Here is a 25675-nt window from a genome sequence, read left to right as displayed (position 1 = left end):
ACGTGGACTTCAACAGACCTTCCTAAGGAACTTTAGTGAAATGAAGGAAAGACAAAATGAGACTGCTTCAGATTTGAGGAGGGCTGGTGAAGGGTGCTGGCCACCCAGAGGACAGATAGCTCCCTGTGAGCAAGAGAGCAGGAAGAGCTTTGTGGGAGAAGCATCCTCAGCAGGTGGAAGTGGGCACTGGAGGCTCTGCTAGGCATAGAGAAGGCAAGCCTTGGGAGTAGGAGCTGAGAGCCGTTATTCAGCAGAGATCCTCTTTGGCTGGGGAAAGGGTAGGGCTGCCTCAACCACAGTGAGGCCAACCTCACAGAAGGCCTCTCCTTGAACAAGGATTACCCCGATATGTGTCCTGGACTTGTCAGGGCTTTTTATAGAAAAGAGTCATTTTGTCCTTCCCTCTGCCTATGATCTCTTCGCAGCCTGAGGGGTAGCTTTCCCACCAATTCGTAAGTTTTAACCATCGTCTCCTGTGCACCCAATCCTGTGCTCGCTGCAGGAAACGAGAGAAGCTCTCATCCCTGCTTCAGAGAAACTGCTGACTAGACATCACCTGGGCAGTTTCTGAGTATGGTCTATTGTAACAATACTGGTCTTGGAGCCCATGAAACCTGAGTCCCAACTGTTAGACTGGGTGAGCTTGGCCAACTCCCCCTTCATATATGGTATATTTGTATGTTCATATGTGTACATGTGCATGTATGTGGTGTACACTAGGTTTTTCTAGGAAATCATTTTGAAAAATCAAGTCTTATAAAATGGAAGTTAGCAAATCTGCCATTCCTCCAAGCTTCCTTGTGTCTGTTAATGGTATCACCAGCCTCCAACTATCCCTTGGTTCAAATCCCAGCTGTTAACCACCTGTATTACTGGGCAAATGATTTCCCCTCCCTGGTACTCAGTTTCTTCATCTGTTAAATGAAAGTTGGATATAAGGGGTGAAGGCTACAGAATCTTAAGATGACGGAATTCCGAGCCAGAAGGTTCCTTCTAGACTGTAATTCCTGCTCTTGAGAAAATTCTCTTCTTTTAGGGGAAGACACACGTAAAGTGGTAGATGGAGGATTTGGAGGAATTGACGGGCAACAAGTCATCCTTACCCCAGTGGGTACAGTTGCTTTGATTACTGTCTCTAGAGCAAGAGGAAGAAGCCACGGGTAGGAAGGATGTTGGGAAGCTGCAGGAAGGGGCTGCGGAACCATAGTTCTTGGTTGAACTAGGAGTGGTTACAATTTATCTATCAAGAGCTTGGGTCCTTAAGGTGAGAGAGAGTCTGGAGCCCAGCTTAGTTTTGCACAATGACAACAGGAAGGTAAAGAAAATCTTTTTAAAAGCCCTGAATGATATGCACATAATGAGCCAAGTGAGTCCCAAGACCAGTTTAGAAAATAACCCACTCCTTGGCAAAGGTGGGAGACTACGGGTGTGGAACACTACATATCATCAGATTCAGTTGATGTGTTTGTTAGCCTTGCTGAACTGTTTATTCCTTGTTAACAAGGAATGATTTGCTATATTGAGGAGGAGGGTAGCGATGAAAAAGCGATGTCAATAAAAATATTAAGTCAGTTTGAAAGTCTTTGTGCTGCTTGCCCTGGGCATGATGAGGTTTGCACAAGGCACAAGTCTCAGCTCCAATGTGATACAGTGGAAAGGAGGCTGAACCTGGACCCAGAAGACCTGAATTCAAATTTAGACTGTGACATGAGCCATGTGCTTCTGGACAAGTAAAATTGACCCAATAGTCTCCCTCTACGACTGTTGGAAGGAGAATGGTTTTTAAACCTTAGAACTTTATAGAAATAGCTATTGTTAACTGTAATCACCCATCTCTCATCAATCCATCTTCCATTATCTAGTAATCTTCCTCATGCACACATCTAACCATATCACTCTCTAGTTCAGAAATCTTCAATGGCTTTCATTTTTTATATGGAGGGAGAGAAATAGGTGGAAAGGGAAGAAGGAAGGAAAGAAGGCAGAAGAAAGAGAGGAGGAAAAAAGAGAAAGAATTTAAGTACTTACTAAATTGCTTAGCTAGGACCTGGCAAGATAAGGTAAAAACTCTTATCAGAACTAGGGGACCCAGCATTGAGTCTAAGGTGATGGCTAGAGGCTGTAGAGCTGCATGATGGGAAGATGCTCGGGAAAAACAGGATAAGCTTCAAACCCTAGCTTGTTACTCAAGGCTGGTCCCACTCTATCTTTCCTATCTGCTTCTCTGTTACATCCAGTTATGTTGTACCCTCCAGCCACATCAGACGACTCACTCTTCTCCCCTAGAACAGTACCTATGAGCACAGTGCTAAGTGATTTACAAATATCGCAACAACCCTGGGTGGTCAGTATACTACTGTGTATATTAGGATTCTTATTTTACCAATGAGGAAACTGAGGCAGACAGGTGAAATGATTTGCACAGGGTAACACAGGTAGTAAACCGAAGAGGAGAGATTCAAAGGCCTCCAAGTGAGCAGGGATTTCACTATACCTCCCCAAAGCAACGCATTCTGCTTAGGGACGACTCCAGTTCATCGAATTTTGTAACTTGCACCCAGTGGGAGGCAGCACAGCATAAGGAATTGAGAAAGAAGCAAGACCTGAGTTCAAATCCTAACTTTAGGTACTTACTATGTACCTCTTGCTCCCTCTTCCATTGTCTCAGTTTCCCCATCTGTGAAATAAGGGAATGTGACTACAGGTGAGATCCTTTCTAGCTCAAGATCTATGACCCCTGTGATCCTAATTGTGCCTTTTAGGGCCAAGTTGGAAAAGTAATAATTCTTCCATGTGGAGGACATATTGGAAAGTAGACATGTAGGGGAAAGCTGCCCACTCAACATGTTCCTGATTTCCAGCTTGCCTCCTGGATACTTTTTTTTTTAAAGCCAATCAGAATTAAGTGACTTGCCCTGGCTCACATTTGAACTCAGGTGTCCTGATTCCAGGGTCAGTATTCTATCCACTGCACCATCTAGCTGCTCCCCTCCTAGACACTTGGATGAGACTGGAGCTTTTCTCTTGGTTGAGCCAAGGCGTTTCTCTCCCAAGGAAAGAACTCATTCACTCTGTGTATTTTCCGGCATATTCAGCTCTGTAGAGTATCACTGATTTCTCTCTCCCCTACATAAAAGGGTTTACTAAATCTTATTTACTACTTGTGATGGTCTTTTGTGTCACTAGCATGTAGTGGGAAGGAGTCAAGCCTATGAGTTGTAAGCTTGGGATTATCCCAAACTTATTTCCCTTTTACATCCCATTATATTTCCCTTTGAAAGGATAGAGACCAAGAAAACAGCTTCTCTTGCCCCCTAAACTGGGTGTGGGGCAGGGGATTGATAAATACAATTGTAGTCCAATACCCCCTCTCTGAGGAGAAGAGAGTGGCCAAGCTTATGGCAGCCTTCTTCTGCAGGAATCTGCGTCTCCCTTGGAGAGAGGTAGACTGGATTCCTGAGATCTCTATCACTTTCTCCCCAGGAGCTACATTCAGACAACCCACACAGACGTACCTGCACTGGTGGTACACACCTTACATTTTGTACATATGCATATATGTGTGTGTTGTTTCCTCTGATACGATGTCCTTGAAGGCGAGGGATTATTGTGGTTTTTGCTTTTGTGATCATGCCATCGCCTTAGCCTGAATTAGGTGATGGATAAATGCTTTCTGATTGGTTAATTAATCGTGACTCATCTGGATGTTCCCCAGCTTACTCATGTCCTTCCTAACATGAGGGGCCCAGAACTGAACTAAATAATCCAGATGTTGTCTGATGAGGAGCATTATCTTCCTCCTCTTGAACCCTGAGCCTCTCTTTATGCAACCTAAAATTTCATCCTTTTTCCATTGTGGATTTAGAGTTGGAAGGGACCTTTGAGGTCTTCTGGTCCAACCTCTTCATTTTACAAATAGGATATATGAGGCAGGGAAGTGACTTCCTTAAGGTTACAGAGGGAGTAAGTGGCAGAGGCAGGATTTGAGCGTAGGTCCTTTTGACTCCACTGTCACTCTTTCCATTTGCCCAATGCTTTTTGGCTACTGTTTCATATTGTTAGCTCATCCTGAGCTTGAAGTCCATCAAAACCCACAGATCATTTTCAGGTGAATTACTCTCTAGCCAAATGGGCCCCATTTTCTACTTTGAAGTTGAATTTTTGAACCCAAGTATAAGACTTTACATTTTTCCCTATTACATTTCCTCTCATTAAATTCAGCCTAATGTTCTGGCCTTTCAAGCCAGTTACTGAAGTTAAGCCTGACTCAGAGTTCTGAGACAACAATTACTCATTTTGAATTTGAGCAGGCATAAAATACTGGCATGAATGGAAAACATAGTATGCCTCTGTGATTTGTCTATGAACTGAAAAATTGGAGTGAATTATTGGGTTAATAACCAGGGAAATATGGATACCAGAACTGTTTTTATTTGTGACTATGGGATAAGTGTAATTTACCTGATCATAGAAGATGGAGCTAAGGTGTGATCATTTATAGAGATGAGCCAGAGTCTGAACCCAAGAAGAAAATGGAGAATTAGGAGAAGGGAGGGCAGGGAAAAGGAATCCTCCAAAGAGCAAAGTTGGAGAAGTTTTTGCCAGAAATAAAATAAAGGTCATCACCTTTTCCTAGAAGAGTCTACGAATACTGTAGCAGAAGGCATTAGCTATACCTGACGTGATGGATGCTCTAGTTATTGTGGAAGACTGTTCAGCTCATCAGAGAACAGTTAGGAAACTGAATCAATGAGCAACAGCTTCAAGGAACTTACCAAGAGGAGGTGTGTGAATGAGTATGCTACAACAGAAGCTATGACAGAGGCCAAAAGAGAACCAGGCAGAGTGTGGTGCAAAATTTGAGTATGAAAATATCCCTTTCAGCTGTGGGGCAGAAGCATCAGGAAGACATCCTGGATAAGGACCTGAGAAACCAAGCCAGATAGGGGAGGGCATGGGCCCAGGATAGCATTATAGGCACTCGTGGAAACACTGCTGGCCTTGGAGCCAGAAGACTTGGCATTGCTTACTGGCTGGATGACCCTGGGCAGTTCACTCCTCTCTGAGTTTCAATTTCCTTATCTGAAAAATGCTTGTCCTACCTACCTCACCATGTATGGAGAAGGGGCAGCTAGATGGTGCAGTGGATAGAGCACTGCCCGTGGAATCAGGAGGACCCAAGTTCAAATCCTGCCTGACACTTAGCTGTGTGACCCTGAGCAAGTCACTTAACCCCACTTGCCTTAAAAAAAAACAAACAAGGTACAGAGGAGGAAAATACTTTGTTGAGACTGAAAGTGCTGTAGAAATGAGAAATGGTCTTACAGACATACAGCCTCATGACCATGGGGTTATCACTGACTCTCACATATCCCCCTCCCCCTATCCAATCTTTTGCCAGTTCCTGTTGATTTTACTTGAACGTCTCTTGTACATGTTCCCTGTTCTCAGGGCCACCACCCTAGTTCCTCCCACCCCCTATCTCCTCTAAGCTATTACAATAACTTGTTCATTGGTCCATCTCCCACCTAACTGCCAAAATCATCTTCCTAAGCTACAGTCCTCTGCTCATAGACCTTCAGTGATTCTCTGTTGCCTATGGTATAATACATATTCCTTAGTTTGGCATTTAAGGGATGGCCACAATGTGGCACAGTAGGATAGAGCTCCTGGTCCTGGAGTCAGGAAGATCTGAGTTGAAATTCAGTCTCAGACACTTACTAGCCTTGTGACAGTGGGCAGGTCATTTCATCTCTGTCTGCCTCAGTTCCTTCCACTGTAAAATAGGAATAATAATATTACCTTCTTCCCTGGATTTTTGTGAGGATCAAATTCAGGTTGCCCAAAAAGTTTTAGAGCAGTATTAATGCTTTATTATATTAAGCTATATTATAGAGCTTAAATCAGTTTAGAATGAGTTGATTTGAAATTTTATTGAATTGATATTGAAAATTTATTAAATTTATTAAATTAATTTAAATATGTATTAATTGAAAATGTATTGAAATTGACTTAAGACTTTGGGAATGCTCTGTATCTGTAAACTTAAAGCACTATAAAATGTTAGCCGTTGTTGTGGTCATTTTTTCTGTTACTTTTTCTTGGTAGACACTGTGTTCCGCTCAGGTTAACTCCCTGACTTTTCTTTAATTTCATCCTACTGTCTCTGGTCTTTGTGCAGTCATGAAAGCTGTCTCCCACTGTGAGGGATGTGTTCTCTTTTCACCTCTGCCTCTCTGCATCCTCCTCCATCAAGGTTCAGCTAAGGTGCCCCCTCCTTCATGAAGCCTTCCTAGATTCCCCCCACCCCTACCCCAGAAAAAAGTCTTCTCTTCCTCCTCAGATTTTCCTGGTGGACATTCCTTTACCCTCTTCAAATCCAACCTCATACTATATTTATTTATATTAGGTCACAAGTTCCTTGAGGGCAGGGACCAGGTCACTTTCCATGTTTCTAGTCCCAGAACCCAGAAGTGTCTGCTGTATGATGATAAAGATGATGATGAAATAGAGGAAAATATCTAACAGCTCCTGTGACACTTTTTTAAAAAGTTAATCTGCATTATTCATATTTTTCCATTATTTTCTTACGTTCAAACAATCAATAAAGCAATAAGCCAAGCCTCAATTTTTAGCATTTGCTGATTCTGAGGCATAAATACTTACTCTAAAAATGCATCGGACGTTTGAGCTGGTGCTAACCATCTCTGAGAAAGAATAGTAATTCTAGCCTCAAAGAACTTGAGTTCAAATCTCACCTCTGATGCCTATGTGATCTTGGGCAAGTCACACACCTTCCATGGACTTTGTTTACCTCATTTGTAAAATGATGAGGTTGGAGGTCATTTCCAGTTCAAGAGTTTGGATTAAGTAATGATCACCTGGGGTAAGGTTGTTTGTGACAGATCCAGGACCCATGCCTTCAATCCCTCAGTTCAGCCTTCTTTCCTTAATACCCAATTCTGTTTCCCTAAAATTATCTCTGACTTTGGTGAAATCATCTTTTGGGGGGGAGCAGGGTGAAGAGGTAGAAGATGGAACGTAGTTGGAAAGATACCTGGACTTCTTCCTGTAGCTCATTTCTCTTGACCAGGGGATAGGGAAGAAACACGTTTCTAACACTGACCCAGACAGGGATAAGGGGGCTGCTGGACCTCCATGGGCCCTGGCTACTGTTTTGCTCTGAGGAAGCTAGCAAGCCAAGGAGGAGGACTCTGGAGCAGATGTGTCTCTCAACAGTCCATCTCCAAAAGAGGGTCCCAGACTGCAGCATGGGGATTGAGGTTAGACAATGTGGGTGGGGAGGCTCCCAGAATCCTCCTCTCCCTCAGGTACCCGCCGCTCCAGCCATATCCATGTACATTTTTTAAATAATCAAACACTTTCCAGGTACCCTCCACTCCAGTTCCTTCCAGGGCTTCTGACTAGACACCAAAGTCTGTCACCCAACCTCTGTCTTTGTATTGGATGTCTCAGCCTGGAATGACCTCCTTCCACTCAACCCCCTTTCCCAAGGAACCTTACAGATTATCACCCTCATTTAACATGTGGGGAAACTGAGACCTATGGGAAGAAAGGATTTAGCCAGGGTCACACAATTAACAGAGCTAGAAGAAGAACTGGAAACAAAGTGGGTACTTATGAACAACTTGTTGTACATGTATGTAATACTATTCATATACATGAATATTATTGACATTAAGAAATGACTATGTGGAACTCCAAGCAACTTGGAAAGACTTACTTGTATGAACTGATGCAGAGCAAAGAAATCAATACACAAGTCACTTTACAAATCCTGGGTGTGTGTTCGTCCTTCGTTGCTGAAGAAGACCATGCCATCAGAGAATGATGACATGACTTGCACCTGACTTTGTTTTGAATAAGGGAGGGCTGTGCAGGTCACCAGCCTCACTTCTCCTCCAGAGCCATCTGAATCCAGTGACCAGATATTCATCAGCATGACTGGAGATGACCCAGGATGAGGCAATTGGGGTTAAGTGACTTGCCCAAGGTCACACAGCTAGAGAATGTCAAGTGTCTGAGGTGATATTTGAATTCAGGTTCTCCTGACTCCTGCACTGGTGCTCTCTCCACTGCACCACCTAGCTGCCCCTACTATACAAATACACAAAAAGAAACAATATTCAGAAAGGCTGCAACAATGTAATCAAAAAGGGCAAAACAGTGCTTTTGTAATTAGCAGTTACAAGGCCTAATCTTGACCTTGACCCTCTCTTGTTGAAGTGGGGGACTGTGGGTGTAGAATGCTGACTATGTCGTCAGATCCAGTCAAGATTTTAATACCTTTCTCTTCCTGTTCTTTTCTTTTTTATTTGGGAAGGATCACTGTAGGGGAGGGGAGGATGAGTGCACTGGGTTATATCCAGAAATGGCTGTGATGTGAAGATTAAAGGCATAAACAAAAAAATTTTTAAATAATCAAACACTTTCCTCCCTCCCCCACAAACAATCCCCCAAATCCCAGTTCAGGCTTTTTTCCCTCTCACATGGAAGCTGTTCCTGGAGATGGGGGTGAGTCCACTCCTTGCTGAGAGGGAGCCAGGCCTAGGCCCAGAGTCTGACCTCCAGCTCCCTCTCCCACCCCCCTCCCAAACCTCTGGAATCAATGAGGGTTTGCTTTCACGGTCAGTCTGGGTTGCTGATCTCAGCGGGCTGGGGGTGTCACTGATGCTCCCCAGGCAAGGCTGTATCAGCAGTTCTGCCTCCTCAGAGGCATTTCTCTGCCCTTGGTAGATTTTGGGGTGAGGGGTGGGGGGTAAGACAGGCAGAAGTGAGAGGGAGACAGGGGAAAGGTGTCTCTCTAAGTGGACCATGGACTCATCTGCTTGGAAGCCAAGAGCTGCATTGTCTGATTCCTGGGCATCCTTCTCCTCACCATCCTTCAGGGTTGAGCTGGTCCAGGGACCTCAGCTGGGGTAGGACAATTTGATTTCCATGATGACAGAATCACCCTCTTGCCTGAATAAGTAGACTGGAGTCTCTCTAGCAGAGCTGTAACTAGACCTGGACAACTGGGGCTTTGTCTCGGAGCAGGGACCTCTCTCGCAGGAATCATAAGTATTAAAAGGACAAAGCTAGAATCTGAACTCGGATCCCTCTGCCTCTAAATCTCTTTCCACTCTCACCACATGACTGTGATCCCTTCATTTTACAGAGAGGGAAATCGAGATCCTAAGAGAGGAAATCATTTACCCAAGGTCACATAGGGTAATAGAGACAGCCTGAGCCATGGTCTCCTAATATTGCTTTCAATGTCCTTCACAATTTGTTCCCTAAGCTTCCTGTACATAAGGACAGCTAGGTAGTCCCATAGTGCATAGAGAACCAGGTGTAGAATCAGGAAGACTCATCTTCCTGAGTTCAAACCCAGCCTCAGACCCTTATTAGCTGAGTAACCTGGGTAAGTCACTTACCCCTGTTTTCCTCAGTTTCCTCATCTGTTAAATGAGCTTGAGAAGGAAATGGCAGATCACTCCAGCATTTTTGCCAAGAAAACCTCAAATGGGGTCACAGTCAGGTATGACTGAACAAAAAATTACAAAAACCCCCTGTGCAATCTTCCCTCCCTCCCACTTTCCCCAGCTCTGCCCCACATTTTTGCCTTCCTGTCTTTGCTTGGACTGCCTCATTTGTTGCCTGCCCAAGTATTACCTCTCTCTTCCTGATCACCCCATCTCATGCTCATCTCTCCGTCCCCTGTCTTTAATAGGTTCTCCACACACAGCACAGGGAGAATTCTTCAAAGACTGGATTTTCTCCTCCTGCCTCTCCATTATCCAGGATGATCCACAGCTAGAGGCACAGCAGTTAGGGGAGAAGATCACAGATCTAGACATCTAGTCTGACCTCCTCATTTTACAGATGAGGAAACCAAGGCCCAGAAAGGTTAAGCCACTTGCTCAAGGTGACATAGCTAATAAGTGGAAGCATCAGGATCTGAACCCAGCACGAGGATGTTAGAACTACATAAACAATCATCTTGCCTCTTACCAGATGCTCCCTGGAATCCATCCACAAATCTTTTGCCTTGAGCCACGGGACTTTTCACCTTCTCTGGTCCCTGAACCTCAGAAGGAGGTCCCCAGCCTTCCTGACCTCTTGGGCCCCTGGGCCTGCTCAGCTTCCTGCATTCAGGGGCCTGCCAACCCAATTCTTAATTACTTTCCCAGCAGAGTGAAGCAGGGGAAAGAGCGTTCTGTTTGCACACAGGGAATCTGGGACCGAATCCTCCCTCTTTGACTGTGACCTTGGGAAAGAGGAGCGTGTCCTTTCTGGGCCTCCGTCCCCTCATCTGCAAAATGGGGGCGGTGGCTTGGAGCACCTCCAGATTTCCTTTCTCAGATTGAAGCGCTGTGTGTCATGGGAGGCCTGAGTCTTGCCCTGACTTCCTCCGTGCCTTCTTCCCCCACTGGCCCCCTGCACGTTCCAGACCACATCAGTGTGCTTCTAGGGTTGATTTGCAAGAGAAAACCTAGATTCATGAGAGTAACTCCAAATTCGAAAGAACAGCAGCACCCCAGGAAGGTCCTTCATGCCAATAACCACTGTCCCTAACCACCATCGAGGACAGTGGGCTTTGATTCTCTGGACATTGCCCTTCATTCATTCACTTCTCCAAAAACTTGAGCCCAATCCAGCCTATTCTGAGAGTTCCTTTTGGGTCTCCAGCCCAAGTTCATTGGTTCACTTTACCATCCCAGGCTCTCTCTCAGTCAACCAAGAGGCCTCGGGGTGACCGGACTTGTGGGTTACTTTGCAATTTGTTTATATTGGGAAGGAAGAGAACTCACCCCTATTATCACATCATCATGGCTTATCTCATGCTTTTCTCCACTTTCCTTTCCATTCTCTTTCACAACAAAAAAAAGAATACTGCTCTTTACGTATCACCTCAAAGCGAAATAATTCTACTCAAATTAGACTCAACAAGTAGGCACCTATTATATGCTAGGTGCTGTGTACTATGTTAAGCACCAGGGATACAATGACAAAAAAAAAAAAAGCCCCATCCTCAGGGACTTTATAGACTCCTTGGGGGATGTGAGGAGGGAGGCGGATACAATATGGGAACAGTGCAGAGATCCTAGATCTAAACCCTTTATATTTATAGTTAGAAAATCTATAATTTTATAGACAAGGAAATTGAGGCTTGGGGGGGAGGTTTGACCTCAGATCACTGACCCAGAATCACTCAGATGATGAATACAAAATAAGGTACTGAGTATTTCCGGGATGGGATAAGAGGGGAAGCCCTTCAAACTGGTGGGGTGGGGGGGGAGGTTGGAGGAGCAGAAAGGCTTCATCTAGGAGACAACAGCTGAACCAAGTAGAAGTTCCAGGCCAAGGTGTCTGAGCATGTTGCTTTCCCAGCTTGCTTGGTCTGTGACCTTGGATAAGTCTCCTTCTTCCTCTGGGCCTCAGTTTCCTCATTTGTAAAATGAGGTGATTGGACTTGAAGGTTTGATGTTCTGTGATCCCATGGGATTTCCCTTCCCCCTTGCAATACCCTCCACCATCAGCCTGACTTTCTCTCCTCTTTTGACCCCCACCGACCCATCCAACACACTGAGGTTCCTTTGCCAACCTCCCACCTAAACCAGTTAGACTGTGGCCTTATCAGCTGCTCCCTGTGGCATTGAGGCAGAGGGAGAGTCAGGGGAGAAAAGCCTTCCACAAATAGGGTACAGAGTGAACAAAGGGGTGGAGGTACGAACATTGTGTACAGAGAATAAAAGGTAAGCCAAGGAGAGGGGGTGACCTCTGAGGGCTGAGGAACACACCCTCCTTTCTTACAGAGCTGCACACTAAAGACTTCTGTGATGTCTAAACAATTAAACGAGAAAGAAAAGATGCTACTGACAGAATCCTGAGTTGGATAGGATCGTGGAGCTCTTTCCTGACATGTCCATGCCTCCCCTCCACCTCATCTCTCCCAAGTGGTTGCCAGCCTCTGATTGAAGACTCCCATCGAGGGAGAGACTCCAGAGGCATTTCACTTTCGGTCAGTTTTCACCTTTCCCCCTTTCCTGGTCCCTGTAGTCTGGTCCCTGGGGAAGGGAGAGCCTGCAGGTAAGGAGTCAGTTGCAGTAGGACAGGTGAGAGTGAATGAGGACTTGACCTTTGGGTGGGGGCCCAGAGAATGAATAGGAAGGGGCTTCTTTCACAAGATGCTGGGGAGGTAAAAATAGACAATACTCGGTGACTGACAGAATATGAGGAACGATGGAGAGAGGGGCACTGAGGATCACATTGAGGTGAACTTGGGTGACTGCAAGGATGGTGGGGCCCTCAACATCCTCAGCCTTCAGATCACTCTTAAAGAATTGGTATTCGTCACCCCCAAGACACAGTCCTCCTTCCATTCCTGCCCCGGTGCTTCCTGGTCCGGGATAGATACGAGCCTTACCCTCAAGGAAGGGAGATTCGGCCTCGGCTCCTGGTCTAAGGAGGGAGTTGGGCCCCCAGCCATACAACTAGGTGGGTGAGTGCTGAGGGGAGCCCTTCCCCACACCACTCCAGCACAAACTGGCAGTTATAGGTCTCCCCTGCCCTTCTGGCATGGGAGGTGGAGGATGTGGTGCCTGGGAGTCAGGATCCCACTTCCTCCCTGCTGAGGTTTCACTGAGACCCTGAACTGGTATCCCTAGCTGTCAAGGAAATCCAGGGAGGCAGAATCTCTGGGAAGGTCCCCTGGTAAGGACTCAAAGTTCATGACAAACACTGAGGGGTTTAAGGCCCAGGGCAGTGAGGATGGAGTTTAGACCTCTACAAACCACTTCCCATTTGAAGGGCCCCAGAGGCAGGGAGGAGGTTGGGATGAATGAGATGACCTCCTCCATCCTCCAGCCTGAGGGCCCCACCCCCAGCCCCTTCCTAGGCCTGTAGACTCAGCAGATCAATGCCAGGCCTGCTGACTCAAAGAAACTGCACCCCCACCCCCACCCCCCCCAGCTCCCCAGGGAGGGCCTCCTGAAGGATCCACTCAGGGCCTGAGTTGGCTGCAGTTGCTCCTGGCCCTCCTTTCTGCCTCAATCCCACCGGACTGTGCAGAGGGAGTGGCTGGTATGGCTACAGTCTAACTGGTTTAGGTGGGAGTTTGTGGAGGGAATCTCAGATTATGTTGGCATGGGAGGGGATAGGCAAGGGTGATGAAAACAGGAGGAGGTGAATGGAAATTCCACAGAATCACAGACCATCAGAACTGGAAGTCCAATTGCCTCATTTTACAGATGAGGAAACTGAGGCTCAGAGAAGGAAGGGAACATGCCCAAGGTCACAAAGCAAGCAAGCTGGGAGGGCCCTGCAAAAAGAGAGCAAAGGGCTCTTTCTGCTGCTACCTTGGACAAGTCACTTCCCTTTCCCTGGCTCTTAGTTTCCTCCAGTAAAATAAGAAAGTTAGACCACAACAGGGGTTCTTAACCCTTTTTGTGTCAATGGACCCCCTACAATAATGCTGTCCACATTTATAATGGAAGGAAATACTATATTTCAATTGGAGGTTAGTGAAAATAGCCTTTTCCCCATCCAATAAGTAGAGACTTATCCACAGACCCCTTGGGACTCTGCAGACCCACCATGAACTGGAGGATCTCTAAGAACTCTTCCAGCTTGAATCTCTATGATCACATGTTCTCTTTCAAGGTCTAGCTTTCTCTACACCTGCCCCCCTCATCTTACGCTCTCCTCAATCTGCACACACAAAGCCAGCTTCTAGCCTTGACAAGACTGGGAGGGAGGCTAGTGTTCCATACAGGAACCAGAGATTGGAGAAGGAAGCTTTGTATACTGAGTTCAGTCTAAATTGCTGGTCTGGGCACTCTAGACCTTCCTCAACAACATAGTTCCAACCTACCTCTCTAATCTGACTTTGCACTGCACACTTTGATTCCCCTAGTCTTATCCATCCGTCTAACCTCTCTCTGGTCTTGCTCTGTGCTCCATCCCCCCCATCTCTGTCCCTGGAGTCCTTTACCTTCAAGGAAGCCACCTCTCCCAGGAAGTCCTCTTCGATGCCACACCCATCCTATCCCTAAAGTGAAAATGATCTCTCCCTCCTCAAATTTCTCTTCACCTCTTCTTGTCCTGATCTACCTTTTCCTTACTTCTCCTACCCTTCTATTTAATTGTAAAGTACTGGAAAACAGGATGTCTCCTGGAACATCCATCCCCACATTTCCCTCTCCTAACCACCCCCTGGCTAAGGAATGGGTCCTGAATGCCATAAGCAATTAAAAAATGCTGGTTGAATGGTGATGACTAGAGGTAAAGGTGCTGAATTTCTGTATTCTGTAGTGGGGAGGGGCAGGGAGCTGCTGAAGGCAATCTTTTTCCCTGTTAGTCTCAAGTGAGAGGTACACTGCTCACACCCCAGGTGTACTTCTGGATCTGTGTATTGAGGGGACCCACAGGTAGCTAACTTGGGAATTTTCTCTGAAAGTGAGGGTTACACATCTTGGCTGGATTCTGACAGGAATGGTGGCTGGGCCTCAGTTTCTTCTGTAAAATGAAAATTTTGTTCAGTTGTTTCTAGCTCTTTCTGATCCCATTTGGAGTTTTCTTGGCAAAGATACTAAAATGGTTTGCCATTTCCTTCTCCAGGTTACTTTACAGATGAGTAAACTGAGGCAAACAGGGTTAAGTGACTTGCCCAAGATCACACCACAGATCACACTAAGACCAGACACAATAAGTGTCTGAGGCCAGATTTAAACTCAAGAAGATTAAGTCTTCTTGATTGCCAGCCCAGCATTCTATCCACTGCATCATCCAAGTGATCCCTAAAAATGGAACTTATAGCCTTTCAAACCCCTTCTCTCATCTAAGACGTTGGAAGGAATGGGGAAACACCTTTTCACCAGCCCTCAAGCATATCCTTCTCATCCTCCCTCTTGATTCCCAGAACTTCTCTTTTTCCCTCAAATTTTCCACTCCCCTCACACAATCTGAGGTTAGAAACCTCAGAAACTGGTAGGTGGGGTTCTGGTAGGCTTGGATAGGGGTGGAGATGGGCAAGTCTCCTTCCAGGAAAACACATAAATCTGCATAGTATACAGGAGGTAGACATATGCACAAAGGCACCTCTGTCTCGGCTCTGGAGTTCATCTGTCATCCTTCTAGCCTCAGTCCAGGGGCCTGGAGGGTACAGATGAATAATTCAGGAGGGTGAAGGGAGTTGGGGCAAACTCCTTCTCACCCCCCTACCCCCCAGCCATTCCTGGAGACATACATCCATAACAACACCTCTCATAGCAACTGGACCTCCTACACAGCCTGGCATGAAGTCACACAAGCACACATTAGACATCACCTTACCCAAGGATGCCTGGTGCTGGACCCAACCTTCCAGAGAAGCAGCCAATTCACGTTTATTAGGTGTCTTGTGTTCAGACCCCAGGGTTAGGTGCTGGGAGAGATACCAAGTATAGATAAGACAGGGTCCCTGCACTTGTGGAGTTCACCATGGAGGAGAAGGAAAAGCCACAGACACAAAAAATCCTGTAATTTACAATATTATGGGAGATGGGCAGTGTGTGTTGCTCAGTGTTTTTATGATACAAAGAAATAACCAGACAGACGGACATCAGACCTTAGACACAAACACTGGGACACACAACTAACACACAAGACACACAACTATAACACTTTCTTAAATACAACCCCATTTAAACACACCATTATCACACTGAGTTAGACACAACCACACTCGAACACACAACTATAGTACAACTTTAGACGCAACCACTCTCGGACACACAACTATAGTATAACTTTAGACACAACCACTCTCAGACACACAACTATAGTACAACTTTAGACACAACCACACTGGGACACACAACTATAGTACAACTTTAGACACAACCACACTGGGACACACAGCTGTAATACAACTTTAGACACAACCACACTCGGACACACAACTGTAATACAACTTTAGACACAACCTCACTGGGACACGCAGCTGTAATACAACTTTAGACACAACCACACTGGGACACACAACTATAGTACAACTTTAGACACAACCACTCTCGGACACACAGCTATAGTACAACTTTAGACACAACCACTCTCGGACACACAGCTATAGTATAACTTTAGACACAACCACTCTCAGACACACAACTATAGTACAACTTTAGACACAACCACACTGGGACACACAGCTGTAATACAACTTTAGACACAACCACACTCGGACACACAACTGTAATACAACTTTAGACACAACCACTCTCGGACACACAGCTATAGTACAACTTTAGACACAACCACACTCGGACACACAACTATAGTACAACTTTAGACGCAAACTCACTGGGACACACAGCTGTAATACAACTTTAGACACAACCACACTTGGACACACAACTGTAATACAACTTTAGACACAACCTCATTGGGACACACAGCTGTAATACAACTTTAGACACAACCACACTGGGACACACAACTATAGTACAACTTTAGACGCAACCACTCTCGGACACACAACTGTAGTACAACTTTAGACACAACCACACTCGGACACACAACTATAGTACAACTTTAGACGCAAACTCACTGGGACACGCAGCTGTAATACAACTTTAGACACAACCACACTGGGACACACAACTATAGTACAACTTTAGACACAACCACACTGGGACACACAGCTGTAATACAACTTTAGACACAACCACACTCGGACACACAGCTGTAATACAACTTTAGACACAACCACACTCGGACACACAACTGTAATACAACTTTAGACACAACCACACTGGGACACGCAGCTGTAATACAACTTTAGACACAACCACACTGGGACACACAACTATAGTACAACTTTAGATGCAACCACTCTCGGACACACAACTATAGTACAACTTTAGACACAACCACTCTCAGACACACAACTATAGTATAACTTTAGACACAACCACTCTCAGACACACAACTATAGTACAACTTTAGACACAACCACACTGGGACACACAGCTGTAATACAACTTTAGACACAACCACACTCGGACACACAACTGTAATACAACTTTAGACACAACCTCACTGGGACACGCAGCTGTAATACAACTTTAGACACAACCACACTGGGACACACAACTATAGTACAACTTTAGATGCAACCACTCTCGGACACACAACTATAGTACAACTTTAGACACAACCACTCTCGGACACACAGCTATAGTACAACTTTAGACACAACCACACTCGGACACACAACTATAGTACAACTTTAGATGCAAACTCACTGGGACACACAGCTGTAATACAACTTTAGACACAACCACACTCGGACACACAACTGTAATACAACTTTAGACACAACCTCATTGGGACACACAGCTGTAATACAACTTTAGACACAACCACACTGGGACACACAACTATAGTACAACTTTAGACGCAACCACTCTCGGACACACAACTGTAGTACAACTTTAGACACAACCACACTCGGACACACAACTGTAATACAACTTTAGACACAACCTCATTGGGACACACAGCTGTAATACAACTTTAGACACAACCACACTGGGACACACAACTATAGTACAACTTTAGACGCAACCACTCTCGGACACACAACTATAGTACAACTTTAGACGCAAACTCACTGGGACACACAGCTGTAATACAACTTTAGACACAACCACACTCGGACACACAGCTGTAATACAACTTTAGACACAACCACACTCGGACACACAGCTGTAATACAACTTTAGACACAACCACACTCGGACACACAGCTGTAATACAACTTTAGACACAACCACACTCGGACACACAGCTGTAATACAACTTTAGACACAACCTCACTGGGACACACAGCTGTAATACAACTTTAGACGCAACCACTCTCGGACACACAACTATAGTACAACTTTAGACGCAACCACTCTCGGACACACAGCTATAGTACAACTTTAGACACAACCACTCTCGGACACACAACTATAGTATAACTTTAGACACAACCACTCTCAGACACACAACTATAGTACAACTTTAGACACAACCACACTGGGACACACAGCTGTAATACAACTTAGGCACAACCACACTCAGACACACAACTGTAATACAACTTTAGACACAACCACACTCGGACACACAGCTGTAATACAACTTTAGACACAACCTCACTGGGACACACAGCTGTAATACAACTTTAGACGCAACCACTCTCGGACACACAACTATAGTACAACTTTAGACGCAACCACTCTCGGACACACAGCTATAGTACAACTTTAGACACAACCACTCTCGGACACACAACTATAGTATAACTTTAGACACAACCACTCTCAGACACACAACTATAGTACAACTTTAGACACAACCTCATTGGGACACACAGCTGTAATACAACTTTAGACACAACCACACTGGGACACACAACTATAGTACAACTTTAGACGCAACCACTCTCGGACACACAACTGTAGTACAACTTTAGACACAACCACACTCGGACACACAACTATAGTACAACTTTAGACGCAAACTCACTGGGACACGCAGCTGTAATACAACTTTAGACACAACCACACTGGGACACACAACTATAGTACAACTTTAGACACAACCACACTGGGACACACAGCTGTAATACAACTTTAGACGCAACCACTCTCGGACACACAGCTGTAACACCGCAACCATCCTCAGACACACATCTACAGCCTTTAACAATCAAACTGGGATACACAACGCCGGCAGGCGGACCCAGCGGTCGGGGCAGAGGCGCCCACAACTTTACACGTGCTCTCGAACACCCACATATCCCGCAGACACGGTCACTCGCACACACGCACACACACACACACACACACGCACGCACACCCCTCGGTCCCTCCTCTCTCCTCTCCGGCTCGGGCTAGCTCCGGATTTGGGCAGGCAGGCGGGGGAGGAGGCGGGGACGGGGGGAGGGGAGAAGAGGGGAGGGGGAGGAGGCGGAGGCGGAGGGGAGGGGGCGGGGGCGGGGGCGGGGGCGGGGCGGGCGGGGAGGGGGGCCGGGGTGACATGTGAGCGGGAGCGCAGGCAGGTGGAAAGCCGAGCGCCATGGAGCGAGTAATAAGAGAGTTGGAGTCGGAAAGTGCTGCCCCAGTAGCGGGCGAAGCGGCCGGTCAGCGAGCGGGCTCCGGCGGCCCCCAGCCTGCCCGCCCCCGGCTCCGGCCCCGGCCCCGGCCCCGGCCCCGGCCTGGCCCTTAGCGCCCCCTCCTCGGCTCGGCTCGGCTCCGCTGTCCCTCGGCGCCTGCCCGCAGGGCGCCCGCCCGCCCTCCCTCCTCGGTCCTCTCCTCTCTCTCCGCCTTCACCCAGTCTGTGCCGGGCCGGCGCTCCCAGGACCCGGAGGGGAGCCGGGGCCGGGGCCGGAGCCGAGTCCGAGCCCGGCCGGGGCAGCCCGGTGGGGCGAGGCGGGGCGGGGGCCGGTGCCATGCCCGGCTGAGCCGGGCTGAGCGCGCCTGCCATCCGCCCGGGAGCCCAACCCGGGCTGGCCCCCGCCCATGGCCCGGGGCGAGGCCCCCCCGCTTCGCCTGAGCCTGGCCCCGCCGCCCGGCCCCGGGCCGGGCGATGCCCCCCAGCCCGAGCTGGTGGCGCTCACGGCCGTGCAGAGCGAGCGGGGCGAGGCGGGGGCGGGATCCCCGCGCCGCCTGGGGCTCCTAGGCAGCCCCCTGCCTCCGCAGCCGGGGCCCGGCTCCGGCTCCGGCTCCGCCTCGGGCTGCGGCCAGCGCTCCACCGCTGCCCAAAAGCGCTATCGCCGCCTGCAGAACTGGGTCTACAACGTGCTCGAGCGACCCCGTGGCTGGGCCTTCACCTACCACGTCTTCATGTGAGTCACGCCCCCTGGACCCCCAGCTTTGGGCGCCCCGCCTCGGACCCTTCCTCCACGCCCCCTTCGTCTGTGTCCTCCGGGTCTCCTCACTCCTTCCCCGCTCCTAGCTTGCCCTGTCCCGTCTGCCTCTCCACCCGGCCTCAGGACTCATCCTGCTCCTGTCCTGCTCGGAGGCACCCTGCTAACCCCAACTGCCTCGTTTTGCTACTTCCCTTTCTGATCTCTCAGTGAACCCTGGCCCGCTACCTGTTCCTTTCCCGACTCTCAGCCTTCCCCCTTGTCCTCTGTTTGGGTTCAGCCCAACTCCTTTACTGTCCTCTTTCCTAGCTCTATCTAGACTCTGTGCCCCTTTCTCAGTCCAACCTCTGGCCCTGTTCTTGTCTCCCTTCTCTAGCTGCTGGCCTCTTATGTCCTTGTCTTCTTGTCCTCTCACCACCCTCCTCCACCCCCCCATCCCCACCCCTGTCGTCTCCCTCTTAGGGAGTACACCTGTCGTCCACCCCCACCCCCATCCCCATCCCCATCCCTACTCCTTCATGTCCAGATCTCCTCCAGCCCTTTCTGTGTCCAGTTCCCCGAGAGCTCTCCTCCAGGATTTACCCCCCCCCAACACACACATGTACACACACCCCACCTTGAGCTTAGGTTTCCTTCCTGTACCCTGTTCCCACCTTAGCCCCAGCCCATTCCCAGCTGTGAGCCTCCTCTCCTCTCCTCTCCTCTCCTCTCCTCTCCTCTCCTGTCCTCTCCTCTCCTCCTCTTTTCTTCTACACACATACACATACACTTCTCTCTCCTTTAGAGCTTATAGATTCTTATATATTCTAACTTTTTTACAGCTGAAACCCTTCCCTGGAGGCTCCACCCCACGCCCCCCACCAAATTGAGACCCAACTAGATCTCTCTCCTCTTGCCTCCTCTACCTTCAGTGGAGATCTCCATCATGGCCCCATTGACCTCTACTATCTTCTTCTCTACTTCTCCCTGCTCCCCTCCCCCAGCCCAGAATCTTTCTCCTTTAATTCCTGGGCTGGCTGGCCAGGCAGCAGTGGGTCACCAGGGCCTGGTCACCCTCTTGCTGTGACCCATGCTCTGTGTGGGACAGTTTACTGCAGGCTCCAGGGCTGGGTCCTCTCTGGTTCCCTGGCCCTCGCCAGGCCTGGCTCCCAGCAGAGGGAAAAAGCGAAAGAGGAGAGGCACTCATTTGGAAACACTGACGCTATGCCCTCCCCCTCCCCCGGCCCCCCTCTCTGGCTTCTACAACTTTCAAAATCAACAAATCGGCTTCTTCGAGGTAAAGAATGAATTTTGGCCGCTCGAAACCTTGTGAGCACGGAGTCTGAGGGGATGGAACAGGCCCAGGAAGGAACCTGAGAGGCCCCGCGGGTATCAGTTGAAGGGTTCGGCCTGGCACTGGGGCGGCTGGAGGTGCCCGCTCGGCCTCAGCTCCCTGGAAAATGTGCATCTATTAATACTCCCCCCTCCCCCGCAGAGAACGGTCTAGGCTCAGCCCCTCGGCTTGAGAGAGCTCTTAGCCTTGAAGGAGGTCTTCCTCCCAGTGAACTAACTTGGACTAGCTGAATCCCGGTGGCAAAGAGGGGAGAGGGGCCCGAAGATGGAGGGAAAGAGGCAGGCATCTTGGCACTTAGGGCAGGGTGGGCAGTGGGCAAAGGCCCGTGCTCCAATCTGTTCTGTAGATCTGACCAAGTCAGAAGACCTTAGGTGGATCAGGGGAACTTTTGTAAAGGCTTAAGTAAAAAAGTCAAGGTCAGGGGTCAAGGCAGGTCATCCAGGGCTGGACAAGGGTAGGGCTGATTGTCGGGATCATTAGTTGGGCTGGGGGCTTAAGGGTTGTGTTTGTATAGAGAGCCTTGGCTCTGAGCTGCTCCCCTAGCACAGGAACTTAGGAAAGGGTGTGGGAAAGGCCAGGGTACAAGGGCTATGACATCCCACTAATTGGGAACTGGCTTAAGCCCGAAGTTCCACCTACTCCTTAACCCACTTCTGGTCTTGGTTCTTAGGAGGAGCAGCTTAGAGAGCTGGTGCCCACTAACACTCACCTCTGCTGGCAGGGCTGTGCTGGGTGGGTCTTTGAAGAGTTGTATTAGGTACTAGAAGGAGTCCCAGATCTGAACATGAGAATCTAGGTTCAAACCCCATTTCTGTGTGACCTTGAAGAAACTACTTCCTTCTCTTCTCTGCAGCTGTTTCCTCTTCTAGACAATAAAGGGGGTGTGACTTGAAGGCTCCTTCTGTTTTTAGGGTTCTGGGGTGCTAGGTTCCTTTGTTGCTAAGCTATGACTTCCTTAGGAGGGGCAGACGGGTCTCTGAGATGTCTGTCTCTACTGCAGGTGAAGGGCCCACCATATCCTTCCTGACGTGAACTCCATCTCCGGAAAGGCCTCCCCCACCTCTTTCCGGGGCTAGATCATCAGATAACTTTGCTCCATATCCGCCCTTCCAGGAGATGCCAGGCATGTCTTGGAAAGATGAACAGGTGCCTGGCCTTGGGAAATCCCCTCTACCCTCTGAGGCTGCTGCTCTGGAAACTGGGCTGACCCTGCCTTTCATCCAATCTAGATAGAGGGAGGGGTCCTAAAGATATTCCTTTAATCACCCCTTGTGGCATCTCACACTTCTTCCTGACAACTGACCTTGGTCCATCCCATTTACAATCTCGTTCTAATTCTCTGGATTTCTCTGTCCTCTGATCTTTTGAATGTCCTGTGAAGGAACTGCCCAGAGAGGGAGAGCCTCCTGTCCTCATTCTGCTGAGGTCTTGCCTTCCTGGATCTCAGCTTTTTTTTTTTCTCAATCCTAGGTAGAGAGGGTAGAGCTGAGGTATGGACAAGAGACAGTCAGGGAGGATTCAGTCAACCCAACTGGAGACATGAACCCCATTCATACTTGGAGTATCCTCTCAAGCAACCCATATCTCCTCCCTCCCCAAAGCCAAATACCTCCCTCTCTTCTTCCTCCAACTCTCTTGTCCTTGACACTATCCCAAACATGGGCAGCACTACCCAGCCTTGCTCAGAGAATGAAATGTGTCTGAAGGCTTCCACGGTTCAGGGAAGTTCATAACTGTTTCCATGGTACTGTAGGGGTTGGAATGATACTGTCCAGTGAAGTCCCTCACCCTCTTCCCAGAGTCTGGGGGTTCTAGGAGAATCCTACTTAGCTCATGTCTTCTACTGTTCTTTGGTCTTGGCCAAGGGGTTCCTAAGCCTCCAGCCTGTTAGTTGGCATTTGGACATATTTCCAGGGCACCATAGTCTGGAGCCCTCACGGGGCTGACACACCCTCTCACTGTACTGACCACATCAACTGCAGAGACCTACAAACCATTCCTTTTCCAAGCCAGTGGGCCTCCAAATCCTCCCCCTCCCCTCGCTCTGCTTTGAGGCAAGCTCCCTGTTCCCAAAAAGAATTTCTCTGTGTGAAGGTTCAAGCTGCTTCCTCCTCCATTCCCTCCTGCCCCCCAGGAGACCCTCATAGACTATATCTTCATCTCTGCTGACAGCTAGGACAGCAGGGAAGTAGGGCCAGAGAGGAGGCAGTGGAACTAGCAAGGCCTAGCAACACTGAGAAGCTTCTCCAGGCCACCTACAGAGCAAGCCTATAAAAGAGCCTGGAGATCTTACCCGAAAACTTCCAGTACCACCCTGGGTTTTTAAAGAGACAGACAGAACCTTCTGGAACCATCGACTATAAGAGACAAGGCAGGATCTTAGAACATAGAGCCTAGGATGTCCTGGAAGGGTCTTAGAATGTGGAGTGTTGGACCAGGGAGGGGCCTCAGAACACAGGATATCAGAGCTGGGAGGACCCTTAGAACACAGGATGACAGAGCTGGGGGGGAAATCTTAGAACTCATAATGTCAGGGCCAGGAGAGTTGAGATCATCCAGACCTACCTCCTTCATTTTACGAAGAAGGCTAGAGAGGCCTAGGGAAAGGACTTTCCCTAGGTCACACAACAAATCAATGATATAACCAGAGCCCCGATTCCCAGGTGAAGGTGGGGCTCTTTTCCCCCATAAAGCTAGGCCTTCTTGTTATGTTTCTTAGTTTTCCTTGGTTTCTTCTGATTTATGCCAAGTGCAGATTATCTACTACTTTCAGCCCCCTGTCTCAGCCTTCCTTAGATCCTGTATTTTGAACTCATGAGATTTCTGTATGATCACACAATCTGAAAAATACAAATATATGAATGGCCAAAAGCACCTCTCCACCCCCACATTGCATACCCATGCTTACATAAGCTGCATAATTGTAGATATATACCCATTTTAAAAAGACATTTTGAATGGTCCTGATCTACAGCCCTCTCACTCCCTCTCCTCTCCTCAGCCAGCCCTTGAAATCTAACATACAAAGAGACTAGGTAGGTAGTTTCTGGGCACTAGGACTGGACTAACTCCCTGGGATACCTTGGCGGGTGGTGGCTTCTCTTTGGAGACTCGTGTGAAGCCGCAGGGCCACTGTGATGGGTCTGTGTGGTACATTTATGTCTGCCTTCAGCAGGTTGCTTGGCAGTCAGAGGCATAGCTAGCTTAGGTCTTCCTGCCAGTGTGGGACAAGGAAATCAGGTGTTCTTCCCAAACTCAGCCCTTTCTACCTCCTTGCCGCGGGAAAGACCTTGGAGTCTAATCTAAATTCTTCAGCTTCCATTTTAGCCCCTGTCCTGGGGGAAGTAAATCTCACAGCCCTTGATTCTGTTACCCAATACTTTCAGCCTTCTCTAAGCCCTTCCTGGCACCTTGGCCCTCGTCGCTGTCTTCTGCCTCTGCTCACCTTCCAGAATTGAATCTGGGCTGTCTTGGGTCACCTCTGAGGCTTCTGTGGGCCATGCTTTGGGGAGATCTGGTAGAACTTCCCTCAAACTAGGTCAGGAATCCTATGGGGCACAACTCAGGGGACCATTCTCCAACCCTCCCAGCCAAGTAGAGGATGGACCATTGCAAGTCAATTTTTCTGGGTCCCTGCCTGTCGATCCAATTGCCCCTTTCATTCTCCTCTAGGTGAAGTTAGGTGCTTCAAGGTTTCTAAGGTCAGATGTCCTCAAGGGTTGCCACCACAGAAGAGTGCATGTAGATCACCACTTCTTTCTGAGGAAAGCCCTTAATTCCCAAGATTTAGACCCAGAAGGGACCTTAGTGGTTATCAACCCCATCATTTTACAGATGGAGAAACTAAGGCTCAGATAGGTTTAGTGACATAGTCACTCAGATAGTAAGTAATAGAGCTGCAATTTGAACTCAGGACTTTCAACCCATTGCTTTTTTTTTTTAATTGCTGTGCTACTTCTGGGTGTCTAATCTTCATCCGTCCTGCTGCTGTGGAAGTCAGCCACTTCCTCAAGCTGGCTGGCTCTTGAGTATGCCCAGACTTGATTATTCTTGCCCTGCTCTCTTGTGTATTGAGCCGGTGATGTATTTAAGACTCCTCTTGGGAGCTGAGCGGCTGAGGCTGGGGATGCAGCATTTATCTAGAAGCCTAGAGCAAAACGAAGCATTGGGCCAACTCCTGCTCTCTTGGGAGAGGACAGACAACCCCAGAGAAAGTAGTAGAGAGTTCCATGCCCCCATTCTTCCTACCTTCCCCTCCACTTCCATCTTGTGTTATGCTGGGAAGTCTTCCCCAACCACCTTTTACCTCTAAGCCACCTTTATTCAGGGAAGCCATCTTCATTTCATCAGTCTCATCTCCCAGTCCACCTCACCCCCTTGGAGTGGAACAAGAGCTTCAGCCCTTGCCTCAGATCTCCCAGCTATGCACAGGCCACCCACCTACC

At 48.2% G+C, this 25675-nt stretch overlaps 1 protein-coding gene across 2 annotated transcripts in view; it reads left to right on the top strand.

Annotated features, from left to right (window-relative positions):
- The first annotated feature begins 19052 nt into the window (after positions 1-19052).
- The window catches only part of KCNQ4 (potassium voltage-gated channel subfamily Q member 4), a 74845-nt gene continuing 68222 nt past the window's right edge, over positions 19053-25675 (top strand). Inside the window, exon 1 of one of the 2 annotated variants that reach the window (XM_072609899.1) lies at positions 19053-19876. In XM_072609899.1, the coding sequence (XP_072466000.1) occupies positions 19551-19876 (326 nt within the window). In that variant the 5' untranslated portion in view covers positions 19053-19550. The remainder of the gene's footprint in view (positions 19877-25675) is intronic. The other variant, XM_072609898.1, reaches the window with a different exon arrangement.

The sequence above is a fragment of the Notamacropus eugenii genome, chromosome 5, assembly GCF_028372415.1.
Source record: "Notamacropus eugenii isolate mMacEug1 chromosome 5, mMacEug1.pri_v2, whole genome shotgun sequence".
Classification (NCBI taxonomy): Eukaryota; Metazoa; Chordata; class Mammalia; order Diprotodontia; family Macropodidae; genus Notamacropus; species Notamacropus eugenii.
This window is presented reverse-complemented; position numbering and strand designations above follow the sequence as displayed.